The sequence below is a fragment of the Leptonychotes weddellii genome, chromosome 10 (assembly GCF_054177405.1).
Source record: "Leptonychotes weddellii isolate Sample4059 chromosome 10, ASM5417740v2, whole genome shotgun sequence".
Classification (NCBI taxonomy): Eukaryota; Metazoa; Chordata; class Mammalia; order Carnivora; family Phocidae; genus Leptonychotes; species Leptonychotes weddellii.
In genome coordinates, this window is record NC_138378.1 from 57,351,682 (window position 1) to 57,365,336 (window position 13,655).

The 13,655-nt window shown below is 40.4% G+C and overlaps 1 protein-coding gene and 1 pseudogene across 1 annotated transcript in view; one reads left to right on the plus strand and one right to left on the minus strand.

Moving 5' to 3' along the window:
- The window catches only part of STPG4 (sperm-tail PG-rich repeat containing 4), a 16,651-nt gene extending 3,210 nt beyond the window's left edge, over positions 1-13,441 (minus strand). The window contains exons 1-4 of the mRNA XM_006736821.2: positions 12,028-13,441; positions 10,500-10,559; positions 9,182-9,439; positions 186-250 (exon numbers count right to left, since the gene is read on the minus strand). Coding sequence (XP_006736884.1) covers positions 186-250; positions 9,182-9,439; positions 10,500-10,559; positions 12,028-12,108 — 464 coding nt within the window. The 5' untranslated portion in view covers positions 12,109-13,441. The remainder of the gene's footprint in view (positions 1-185; positions 251-9,181; positions 9,440-10,499; positions 10,560-12,027) is intronic.
- LOC102738291 (cytochrome b-c1 complex subunit 7 pseudogene) lies at positions 3,122-3,537 on the plus strand (annotated as a pseudogene).
- Positions 13,442-13,655: the final 214 nt, after the last annotated feature.

The following is a 13,655-nucleotide window of genomic DNA, read 5'->3' on the forward strand; positions in this document are numbered from 1 at the left end:
ACGAAATCTATTTTTTAATGTGGGAACTTTGTTAACTTATTCCCTATCTCTCACTAAATTTTTAAAAATGCTATTCTAGATATGATGGGCATAAATAAGGTTAAAAGCCATTAGTATTGGTTAAGTATGTAAATAAAAAGGCATGAGTGAAATTATTAAAAGCAATTTAATAAGTATATAATTACCTGGAAGCGTGCTTGGGAACCGGTGCAGGAAGGAGATCATATTGCCCTGGTGAAAGCTTAACTGACTACATAGAATGGACAAGGACACCAAAAATAGATTAATACAGGTCTTAAGCTCACTTTATCTTATCACCTGTCATTATTCATAATCCTTTATTTTATGACCATACGGCATTATGTAATTTTTTCTTGATCTTAATAGTGGAAAAGTTACATTTTCAAAGATGGAGCTTCAAAACATTCAACAAATATTCCCTTTTCACGGTACATTTTATGATAGTGTGCCTGAGATGATGCATAGAAAAATGCTGTACAATTGATCATATTTTAAATGTACTAAATTCAACAAATCCATTCACCTACCATTTGGTGAGCCTGCTCTGTGAGTAAAGTACTGCTGGGTATGGTGGGGAGTACAACGGTAAGAGAGATATGGCCCCTGGCCCGCAGGCACATACATAAACTATTCTAATATAAAATACTATAAATAAAATTATAAAAGACAGATTGGAGACTTGAGGGTCGGGAGAGATTAAATCCAACTGAGTGACCCACAGCTAATCACATACTCAATCGTAGAAAGCTAAAAGCTTTTACCCTAAGGTCAGGAATAGGACAAGGGTGCCCACTTTCTCCATTCCTATTCAACATAGTATTAGAAGCTCTAGCCAGAATAATTAGGCAAGAAAAAGAAATAAAAGGCAATCAAATTGTAAAGAAAGAAGCAAAACTGAGGGATGCCTGGGTGGCTCAGTCAGTTAAGCGTCTGCCTTCAGCTCTGGTCATGATCCCAGAGCCCTGGGATCAAGTCCCACATCAGGCTCTTTGCTTAGTGGGGAGCCTGCTTCCCCCTCTGTCTGCAGCTCCCCCTGCTTGTGCTCTGTCTCTCTGACAAATAAATAAATAAGATAAAAAAAAGGAAGAAGAAGAAGCAAAACTGTCCTAGTAGGCAGATGACATGATCTTGTTTGTTTTTTTAAGATTTTATTTATTTATTTGAAAGAGAGAGATAGTGAGAGAGGGAACACAAGCAGGGGGAGTGGGAGAGGGAGAAGCAGGCTTCCTGCCGAGCAGGGAGCCCAATGCGGGGCCCAATCTCGGGACTCTGGGATCATGACCTGAGCCAAAGGCAGACACTTAACTGACTGAGCCACCCAGGTGCCCCAGATGACATGATCTTATACATAAAAATACCCTAAAGACTCCACCAAAAAACTGTTAAAATAAACAAAATTAGTAAATTTACAGGATACCAAAACAAATACAACAATCAGTTGAGTTTCCACAGACTAACAATGAACAATCTGAAAAAAAATTAAGAAAACAATCTCATTTACAATAGCATAAGAAACAGTATATTCTTAGGAATAAATTTAACTAGGGAGGTGAAAGATCTATAAACTGAAAACTATAAGACATTGATAAAAGAAATTAAAGAAGGCACAAATAAGTGCAAAGTTATCCTGTGTTCATGGATCAGAAGAATTAATATTGTTAAAATATCCATACTACTCAAGGCAATCCACAGATCCAAAGCAATCCCTATCAAAATTCCAAATGCATTTCTCATACATGTAGAAAAAAATCCTAATATTGATACGGAATCACAAAAGACTCCAAATAGTCAAAGCAATCTTGAGAAATAACAAAGCTGGAGGCATCACACATCCTGATTTCAAACCATATTACAAAGTTATAGTAATCAAAACAGTGTGGTACTAGAATAAAAACAGACACATAGACCAATGGAATAAAGTAGAGAGCCCAGAAATAAACCCACACATACGTTGTCAACTAATATTTGACAAGAGCACCAAGAATACACAATGGGTAAAGGATAGCCTCTTCAATAAATGGTATTAGAGAAACTGGATATCCACATGCAAAAGAATGAAACTAGACCCTTATCTTACACCACTCACAAAAATTAATTCAAAATGGACTGAATACTTAAATGTAAGACCTGAAGTATCCATAAGACTCCTAGCAGACAACATAGGGGAAAACTCCTTGACAGTGGTTTGATCATTGATTTTTTGGGATTTTTTTGATAAGCTGGTAATATCCAAAATATAGAAGGAACTCAGACAACCCAGCAGCCAATAATAATAATAATAATAAATCTGATTAAAAATGGGCAAAAGACCTAGATAGACATTTTTCTAAAGAAGACATACCAAAGGCCAACATGTAAATGAAAATGTGCTCGACATCACTAATCATCAGGGAAATACAAATCAAAACCATAATGAACTATCACCTCACACCTGTTAGGAAGGCTATTATCAAAAAGATAAGAGGTTAAGTGTTGGTCAGGATATGGAAAAAAGGAAACCCTCGCGCACTGTTGGTAGGAATGTGAAATGGTGCAGCCACTATGGAAAACAGTATGGAGGTTCCTCAAAAAATTAAAAAATAGAATTACCATATGATCTAGAAATCCTATTTCTGGGTATATATCCAAAGGAAACAAAATCACTCTCTCGAAGAGATATCTATACTGCCATGTTCACTGAAGCAGTAATCACAAATAGCCAAGCTATGGAAACAACCTAAGTGTCCACTAATGGATGAGTGAATAATGAATATATATATGATATAAATGCTATATATATGTGTATGATCATATGTGTGTATGTATATGTGTGTGTATATATATATATATATATATCTCACAGGAATATTATTTAACTGTGAAAAAAGGAATCCTGCCATTTGCCACAACATGGATGAACCTGGAGCACATTATGCTAAGTGCAATAAGCCATGAAAGGCAAATACAGTTTTGTATCACTCATACATGGGACCTAAAAGGGTACTCATAGGGGCACCTGGCTGTCTCAGTTGGTGCAGCATGTGACTCTTGATCTTCGGGTTGTGAGTTTGAGCCCCACACTGGATGTAGAGATTGCTTAAAAATAAAATCTTTAGTCAAAATGGCGAGCAGGCCTGCAGTTGCAGCATCAAGCCGGTGGCTGGAGGGTATTCGAAAATGGTACTACAATGCTGCAGGGTTCAATGAGAGATGGGGTTAATGAGAGATGATACAATATATGAGAATGATGATGTGAAAGAGGCCATAAGAAGGCTTCCTGAGAACCTTTATAACGACAGGATGTTTCGCATTAAGAGAGCACTGGACCTGACCATGAGGCATCAGATCTTGCCTAAAGAGCAGTGGACAAAATATGAGGAGGATAAATTCTATCTTGAACCATATCTGAAAGAAGTTATTCGGGAAAGAAAAGAGAGAGAAGAATGGGCAAAGAAATAGTGATGGAGTTGAAATCTGTGGTTGCAGCTGCCCTCAAATATTTTTAAGAAGTTGAATAAACCTGAAATGTACAATTTAGGACTATCTGAGCTGCAAATGTATTACTTTAAATAAATGTCTATGGTGATTAAAAAATAAATAAATAAATAAATAAAATCTTTAGAAAAAAAAAAAAGAGGGTATTCATAGAAACAGAATAGAATGGTGGTTGCCAGGGGCTGGGGGTGGGGAAATGGGGAGATGATTGTCAAAGGGTACAAACTTTCCGTTATTATATGAATAAGTTCTGGGGATATAATGGACAGCATGGTGACTATAGTTAATACTGTATTGGATGCTTGAAAACTGTTGAGAGTAGATCTTATATGTTCTCACCACACACACACAAAATAGTAGCTATGAGAAGTGATGGATGTGTTAATTAACCTGATGTCATAAGCATTTCACAATACATACAAATATAGTTTCTTTTTTGGGGGGAGGTGAGGGAGGGACAGAGGGAGAGGGAGAGCCCACTGCGGGGCTCCATCCCACAACCCTGAGATCATGACCTGAGCTGAAATCAAGAGTCTGACACTTAACTGCCTGAGCCACCCAGGCGCCCCACACAATGCATACAAATATAAAATCATCATGTACACCTTAAATATATACAATTTTACTTGTCAATTATACCTCAATAAAGCCAGGGGGGAATAATTGAATAACTAAATCCACCTGAGTGGTTTAAAGATGGCACAGACTGAAATTTGAGTGGGGTTTTAGGGAAGGCAGGACTTCCGCAAGGGGGCCACAGAGGATATTTTGAGGAATGTTGCAGAAGAGACTGTCTCTCTCTCTCTCTCTGCCCACTGCCAAACTTGTTGCAAAGTACCTGGGAAGCTCCACTGTCTCTGGATCTATAGATATTAGCCCAGGAGTATGTGACGTAAGGGAGTGTCAGGAACCGGCACGCACAGAGAGTGGAATGTGTGACAGGGGAGGAAGAGAAGGAAGGAGAACTAGAAGCCAGGGAAAAGAAGACAGACCCCATCTCCAGAACTTCCTATGTTGAAGGAGCTGGCAGGGTGGAGTTGGGTTACAAAATCCTGGGAAGAAGCCTTCCTTAAGTGAACAATCTCCCCCAACCCCTATTATTTTAAAATCAGATTTAAAGATACAATACTGCCTTTGCTGAAAATGAGACATCCATATCCTGGCATTATCTGCCACATGGAAGTTCAGCTATTATATTTTACCCCACAGCTGTTTTCACATATTAATATAATTTTGATTGCAGAGGCAGCTTTTCATGGATACAGTGATAATAACAGTAAATACAGACTTTATGATGAAATACATACATTGTTCTGATGCAACCGTGCTTGTTAATTGCTCACTTGACATAATAAACACCAAGGAAACATGAGTTTGTTTAATCATACCATGGCAGCACAGGAATGTATTTTAAGTAAGCGGCTTTCTTAGGGGCCATAGCATTTTATTTCTTGATTTTGATGATGGTTACATGGATATTTGCTTTCTATTTAAACTGTGGCTATATGCTTTATACTCATTGCTCTTGTACTCTCCCTCTCTCATGCACATACACACACATACACAGGAGAAGAAATAAGAAAGAGAAGTGAAAAGTGAGGGAAAAAAAACCCTTAAGCTGCTGTTTGTTCTATGCTCAGCAATCACAAAAGATTTATGTAATAAAGTACTCATGGAAAAACTCTTAGACAGCATTAATCTAGAAAGGAATACTGATTACCCAAAGCTTTTCTATTTGTCCTACTTTACTTGCATTGGCCATTCTTTGCTATTTAATATAGCTGAGAGAGGGCTGATTTTTTTCCACAGTCTTAAATAGAGATTCACATAAGAGACTGTTTCTTTGCACATTGCTGAACTTGTTGCAAACTGTGTGGTTGGGTTTAATGGAATATATATATATACATATATATATATATGAGAATGAATGAAAAAGAATGTATATATGCGTGTGTATATATGTAGATGCATATGTGCATGCACACACACACACACACTTCCTAAATCCTATATATGCTTCTCAATTCTTTATTTGTAATGTAAGGCTCAGAGAATCTAGACAATGTGCCCATAATAATACCTGACCCTAGCTAATTGTTTCAGTCCGAGTTGACTAGGCATTCAGAAATCTTGCAATACCTTGGAGTCATAAAATACGGCAGGATGATATCAGTGCAGACACTTAATTCAGTTGTGTTGTACCAGAACCCTCAATGTCAGAAAACTGGAATAAGTGAAAACATCCAACTCTCTTTATTAAGTCCTGGGTATGACAATATTTTGAAGACCTGGATCCATAAATAGGTGGGACGGAAGGAAACAGATTTTCATCCCTTTAGAAGCCCTAGCAGAATAATCACAAGGTGAATGCAGCGAATGGGCTGGTAGGTGCAATATTTTTAGGCACTATCGGTAGAAATTTCATCAAATGTACCTTCTCTCTGAGAAGTAAAGTATCTTATGTCATATGAAAGTATCACTGATTCACTACTCACACTTGGGTCTGAGAAATAGAGGACACAGGACTTTCTCAAAAAGATGCGTGCCTCATACTAGCAATGATATTGTCCTTAATTTTGCCAATACTATGTACTTTTCATCAGCTCCAAATGAACTAAGAATTATCAGTGGGTCCCAGTCCCTGAGACAAGTTCTGTGAATCCATTTTTCAAAATTCATTTTCACTGGCCACTCTCTTGACCTATTTGCATGTGACAAGTATTACTTTGCCTTGCAGGTACTCTTTGAGAGCTCAACCTCAAAAACTATTTGCAAAATGAGCCAACTCTGAGGGCTGCCATGTTTTTTATTTAAACGCATGATGTGGGGCGGCCTGGGTGGCCCAGCCAGTTAAGTGACCGACTCTTGATTTCAGTTCAGGTCACGATCACAGGGTCGTAAGATGGAGCCCGACCACAGGCTCCGTGCTCAGTGAGGAGTCAGCCTGAGATTCTCTCTCCCTCTGCCCCTCCCCCCTGCTCACGTGCTTGCCCTCTCTCTCTAAAATAAATAAATAAATCTTTTTAAAAATGCACAATTAATTGTTCCATCTACATTTTGTGTTTCATTATCCCTACATTGAAGTCTTGAGTTCCCTACAATATTACTTGCCAGTCCCTCCTTGGGCACAAGGTTTCTCTCCATTGATACTTTGCTCAATGCAAAACCATTCCGTTGAAAATTCCACCAGCCATTATTTTTACCATGGAAGGCTTTTCAAATTAACATGTGTTCAGAGACATCATCATCACAGCTATAAACACAGCTACCAATGATCAAGGAATCAGCCAGATTTTCTCAACCTCAGTCTCCCAATCGGCTGTTCAAGGATGTCTTTTGAACACATTAAAATGGATCCTTTGGGGGTGCTGGGTGGCTTAGTCGGTTGAGCATCTGACTCTGATTTCAGTTCAGGTCATGATCTCAGGGTTGTGAGATCGAGCCCTACATCGGGCTCTGCACTCAGCAGAGTCTGCTTGGGATTCTCTCTTTCCCTCTCCCTCCCCACCCCCACTCTCTCTCTCTCTCTTTAAAATAAATCTTTTTAAAAATTGTGAAGCTGGAGAATGTTATTCTGTGTTAATAAATAACAACAATGTATACTCTATCTACCTCAGATTCAAATTATTATTTTACTGAGCTCTGCTTTTAAAAAACCAGAATTGTGAGTTTTACTGGTGAGTAAACAATGTTACATCTGAATATCTCTCCTCCTGAGAACATTATCGTATACCCTTTGAAACAGAAAATTAGGAAAACATTTAATTCTTTCTACTTTCTACTTGGCCTACCCTCAACAACCCCTAAAAGCAAGAAGAGAGGAAGTAGAAGGGCAGTAAACAGTGGTGCAGAATGAGGAAGAATGATTTTGCACTGGAGGTGGCCAGAATGATTTCACATGTAGCATGGTTACCCGATACCAAGCCATAAAAGTCTCAGCATAATTTAGTGTTTGTATTCATCCACTGAAGCAAACAGGATAAGATTTACCCAATGAACATTTATCACTCTGTCCTGTTTCAAAGCTATAATTTGCAGAGCAGTAGGAAGGGTTTACGTGTTGGCTATGATGTGCTCATCCTGCTGAAAATTTCTTGTCCATCTTCATAACCACAGCCCTTGTATTTCATTCAACCTCCAGTTACAATGCATTTCTTCTCAGGTTATCACAACAATATTCTGATAAAGTTGTAGAGGTTGATACTGTTACTGGCTTCTTTATAAATGGGAGGCCCAGGGGTACCTGGGTGGCTCAGTCAGCTATGCGTCTGCCTTCGGCTCAGGTCATGATCCTGGGGTCCTGGGATGGAGCCCCGAGTCAAGCACCCCTCTCTCTCTGATCCTCCCCCCTGCTTGTGTGCTCTCTGTCTCTCTCTCTCATGAATTAAAAAAAGAAAAAAATCTTTGGGTGCCTGGTGGCTCAGTTGGTTAAGTGTCTGCCTTCGGCTCAGGTCATGATCCCAGAGACCCAGGATCAAGCCCCGCATCAGGCTCCCGGCTCAGCGGGGAGCCTGCTTCTCTCTCTGACCCTCCCCCACTCATGCTCTCTCCCTCTCTCTCAAATAAATAAATAAATAAAATCTTTAATAAATGGGAGGCCTAAAGTCCCAAGTCCCAAAGGCCAAGTCCCAAGTCTACCTCTGCCAGCCTGGAACAGGCCTTCCAGAAGGTCATGCCCCTCCCTTGAAACACCTACTCTGGACCACACATCCAAACTCTGCCCCTCGTTTGTAGCCAGAGGCACACTGGAAAAAGCCCCAATTTGGGCTCAGAAACCCTCAGTTAAAAGTGTTGCCTCACCTACCTATCAGTTCCATGCCTCTGAACAAGTGACTTAGTATCTACTCACCTTGGTTTTCACATATAAAATGGGGATAACATCTGTTGCGCCTATTTCAGAATGCTGGGGAAGAACAACTAAGAGAATACGTGTGGAAACTCACAGTAAGCCATTAAGAGCCACATAAATGTCATGTATTATTCAAGGTCTGGCTTGGGTCTTACTTAATCCAGGGAGCCTTCCAGCTTTTCAACCCAGCCTACACTGAACTCCCCCTGGCATTTCCTGCCATGCTATTTATCTTAGCCCTTGATATATTTGCTCTTGTATTGTTACTCAAATACTCCCCAGTCAGGAACATCTTCCCTGCACAGAACCTAGCCCGAGACTGTAAGCAAGCACTGCTCTCTCTATTACCAATGTTATGAATGAACCGACAGAGCAGAGAGTAGAATCTGGCCTTCCTGGTACCACCGTGTTCACTTCTACAAGACATTTTTTAAAAGCTTTCCTTATGGTATCCAGTTATATTCACACTCTAATTAAAGGGCACTACTGACTGGAAAAATTTTCTCTTTAAAAGAAGAGGGTACACTGTATAAACTGCTTGAGGGAACAGAAGTATGGCCCAATCACAGATAAGATTCCAGAAGCTCCCCACGTCAGGGGAATCCTGCCAAGAGTGCCTGGAGAGGTGCTCTCCTTAGGTTAAGGAGGCCTCACAAGGGAAAATCCTGCTGGACATACTTGCAAATCAGGGAGCCTTTGTTTGATTGCTATAGGCAATAAGGCATCGAAAGGTTTTCAATTTCTCCTGGGGAAGATGCACTCAAAGTACACAGGATATTTTCCTCAGGGGCTCTTGGTAGCTTTCCCACAAAAACCCGGCTGCTAGTAGCACTTTACCTGATCTTTGTAAACCAGCTTGCTGGGGCTTGACCGCGGTTTGTCTCTAAATGAGTAAGTGGCCATTTGCTTCTTAAGTAAGTCCAAGAAGTCAGGAGGTGCATATAGGGGAAGGTCATTTAGTACCGGATCGTTTCTTTGCACAAGAGGTGGTTTTTTCCTTCCTTCGTTTTTAAAATTGTAGGTTGGTATCACTGGATTTAATAAGGATTCTTCAATGAAAGTTTTCAAGTGGTAAGTGCCAGGGATAGGAGTGTTCTGTGGAAAATTGACATCATTTTTCAGATCAGTGTGCAAACTGGTAACATCTCCTAAAGCATCATTCTTAGAAGGGTCACTCTTAAGGAGCATTTCTTTCTGTTTTAAGGTTTAATAAAATTTCATCAAATATAGTAAACACTCCCGACAGAACAATATTTCGAGAGAATCATAATTATTTCCTTTCTGAGACAATTGCTGAATTATAGCAAATGGGTTGCGGCCATAGTTGGAAGTTTTGACTTTTTAAAAGGTAACTTCAGAGATACTAAAACTTGAGATGCAGTTGGACCTATAAATCTCAGGTCTCTCTTGAGACCACTCAGGACAGTTCTTGACTAAAAAAAAAGTTAGCCTACTTCTGCTAGGTAGATACTACACATTTCTCTCTAGCCCTCAAAGAGCAGCTAAAAAATAAGAACATGAGGCTGAGGATGAACTGGCAGAGCATGTGGTCTCATCAGCCCAATAGGAGGTTTGGTTCTTTCAAATCACAACCACTGTGGCTGAATGGCCAGACCTGAAAGTTTAGTCACTGCTGCTTTTGTGGCCGAATTTCCACTGAGCACCCGGCTTGGTTCCACCATTAAAATTCCACTTCAAGAAGGCTTTGGCCCATGGGCCACTCTATTATTGAAGGGTGTGGACAGAAAATATTTCTACAATATAGAAATGAGGTCTCTTGAACGGGGATCTTCTGGTCTTTTTTTCTTTCATTATTACCACCTTGCTTTCCTACACTGACCATGTTAACAGAACTTATCACAAGCTCTATGCCATCTAAGATACAAACTCCTTTTATAGAATGGAGGCATTTTCTTCTGTAATCTCACCGAGATCTTAAGCTATATTGACCTTACCTAGATATCCTGTAAAGCACCTAGATTCCTAGAGTTGTTTTAGTTTATACTGCATCTAAAATTTAATGATACTAAAATTATAAACAGGAAATGAGGTCCACTGTTTTCTTAACAATTGCTAGTGACTTAAAAGGTAAGGCTGATTAAAATATCAACGGAAATATGAATCACTTGAATAGAAAGAATAAAAACACACATACTGTTAATGCTATTCTCCACCATCCTTCTCTTTCAACAGATGATGTCTTTCGGGTTGGTTTCTATTAACAAACATAAAATGTGCTTATTCATTTGAGAGGTGATCCCTGGAAGTTAAATATATTTTATAAAACATTTGCTTGAAGAAATCAATACCTGTATCAAATTGGTCAGCCTGAATTAAAATAAAAGCTACATAATGATAAATTTTGCCTAACATATTTCCCTAAATTGCTATTTTACGACTTGAAGTGCTTCTAAATTCCCATCTAAATTCCCTTTGGAAAAATGAGAGTAATAAACATCCTCCTTTCACAAGAGATGTCGTAAGGAAAATTAGATGTCACAAAATTTGGTGTTCCTAGGAAGGACAGAGTGTATTATAATAATTGCATTATAATACAATCCAAAATTGTATTATAATAGATTTATGGTTTAGGTGCTGTGCTGGGAGTTCAAGGTAGAAGTGTATAGTCATCAAATTAATGTGATATTGGGATACCAATTCCCAGTGATATGGCAAATGTTAAAAACTGCCCTTTCCTGTTTTTATATATACTATTATGTATCATACAAATATGATACAGCTAGTTCTCTCAGCTTGTCCAGCCAGCTGTTACACTAAAGAGGCAGAATGATAGAGGACCCAGACAGACTTGGACTTGAACTCCAGCTCTGCCACTTACTAACTAGGAGCACTACATAAGTTACTTAGCAACTTATATCCACTCTACTTATGAGAAGAGCTTTAGTTTTACTATGAAATGTGCATTTCTCTAAAAAAAAAAAACACGGTTTCATACACATTGCTAAGTCTGAATTTCTTCCTATACGTTCCCTTTATTAGATTTATGTTGAATCTTCTGTGTTGCACATTTATAGTCACAGAAATCAAACTTTGTCAGGCAGGTCAAGGCAAGTCTCCCACCTCTACCTAGGACCAGGAAAATCAAGCGGCAAGAAGGGAGAAGTAAACACCGTACTTCTAAAGGAAGGTGATTGGCAGCCGCTGTTTTATTTTGCCCAAGGCGGCGATCTAAACTCCACCCACCTATCACTTCAAATTCATTTTAGGGGTGAATCACTTTACAAAAGATAGACTAAACATCCTTCGCCCAAATATATTTAAAAACTAAACGAAGTTATTTAAGATATTTTATAAATACTAAAATAAGAGACAGGGGCAAAAACATGTGCATTCGACTAAGGAAAAACCCATCCTCTAGGCAAAGGGGGAAATCAAAGCAGTTGCCCTGCGCAGATGGTAGTACGGAAGAAGGAAAGAAAATACAGAAAATAAAGGACGAATGAAGGATGAGGGAGAGCAAGGGAAGCGGAAATAAAACCAAGTAGACTCAGATAAAGATCAGAACGACTGGACTGCAGGGTAGGTAGGAGCGCAGGGAGAGGTGCGAAGAGCAAACCAAGGGGCGCAAAGGCCCAGCGTTAGAGAAAAGTGGTAGTTCGGCCAGGGGAGCCCGGGGCAGGGGATGGCAGTGGGTAGTGGGAGCTGGGGGAGGGTGTCTGTACCGAGGAGGTGACTACCAAACTGCCAGGTCCCAGGTCTTCCCTTAGGGAATTGGAGGTGATGGCGATGACTGGTTGGTCCATTGCGGCCTCCTCGCTCCCTCAGCCTGGGATGGCGTCTGGTTGCCAGGAGACGCCTGGGGCCCGCGGGCTGCCGAGCGTGCGCAGGGGACCCGCCAGCTTGGTGTCCCGTGGTGCGTGAAGGGAGGCGGGCGCGCCGAGGCCCCGCGCCACGCCTCGCGCACGGGAAATCGTCAGGCGCCATCACGCACACTTGCGGTGAGAAGTCTAGGGCTCTGGAGGCGTGGCGGAGCCCTGGGTGGGTAGCTGCCACAAGGGAGGCTCCTAAAAGACGGTTTGTGGGAGGCAGAGCGCACCATAATCCCCACCGGCCTTTTCCAAGTTACCCCCACCCTACTCCCCCAAGCAGGTAGACAGTATGCTTCGTAGGCATACTTCGCTTTAGCGCCAAAAATCAGCCTTAGCGCCCACTTTCTAAGGTGGTTTCTAAGCTCCTCCGGAGGGAAATTTGGGGATGTCTCTTCTGCCTCTCATTTTAGGAGCGAGCACTAGACACAGTGGGCTTCCCTAGCTAAAATGCTATTCCCTTCTTCGACAGCCTGGCAAACCTCAAGAGTCCACTCCTCTGAGAAGTCCTCCTTGGCCTAATCTCTTATAGCCCTAAGGACCCTGTGCCTATCTTTATGGGAGGATTCACTTTGACAAATCATTTCTCCCTTAATTTTTAAACACGTCCCAAACACAGGTTTTTGTCTTAATTCTGAGTCTTCTGAACACGGGAGTGATTAAAATATTTGAATGACTGACCAGTTTAGACAATGGACTAGCACAGTGCTTTTCAAAAATTAATGTACATACAAAACATTTGGGGATCTTATGAAAATACAGATTCAGATTCTGAGGCAGGGCCTAAGATTCTGTAGGTGATTTTTTGAGTAGTGAGAGACTAGAAGACTCCATTTCATTTCTCTTAATGGGATTCTAAATTTAACATAGCCTTAAAAAAAAAAAAAATACGAGGGGGAAAGAAAAAACCCAAACAGACACCAAGTTTGAAATCACAACTGAAATTATAAGGCCAAGAGGCTAATAACCAGAGTTTTCACAAACGTAAGAGATTCAATCAAGTCCATCACTGTTCCTCATTTCACTTTCTTATTTTGGCTGAGCCTGTAAAAGTGGCTCAGCCGACTAGGGACTGGTACCCTAGAGACTAAAGAACTATGAAAGGTACAGAGAAGTCTAGAAACCCATACAAGATGTGAAATAGAAAGAACATCTAGATGAGAAAATAGTTTAAGTATCTCAAAAATAGAAACAGCACAGGTCAATGACTTCAAGGACTTTACCAATCAGACAGACAAAGCATGTAGGATAAACAAAATGTCCTCTTAAGAAAACAGTCTTGACTGGGGAGGGTATGTGCTCTGTTAAGCGCTGTGAATTGTGCAGGACTGTTGAATCTTAGATCTGTACCTCTGAGACAAATAATGCAAGATATGTTAAGAAAAAAAAAAAGAAGAAGAAGGTAGCGGGAGGGGAGGAATGAAGCGGGGGAAATCGGAGGGGTGGACGAACCATGAGAGACGGTGGACTCTGAAAAACAAACT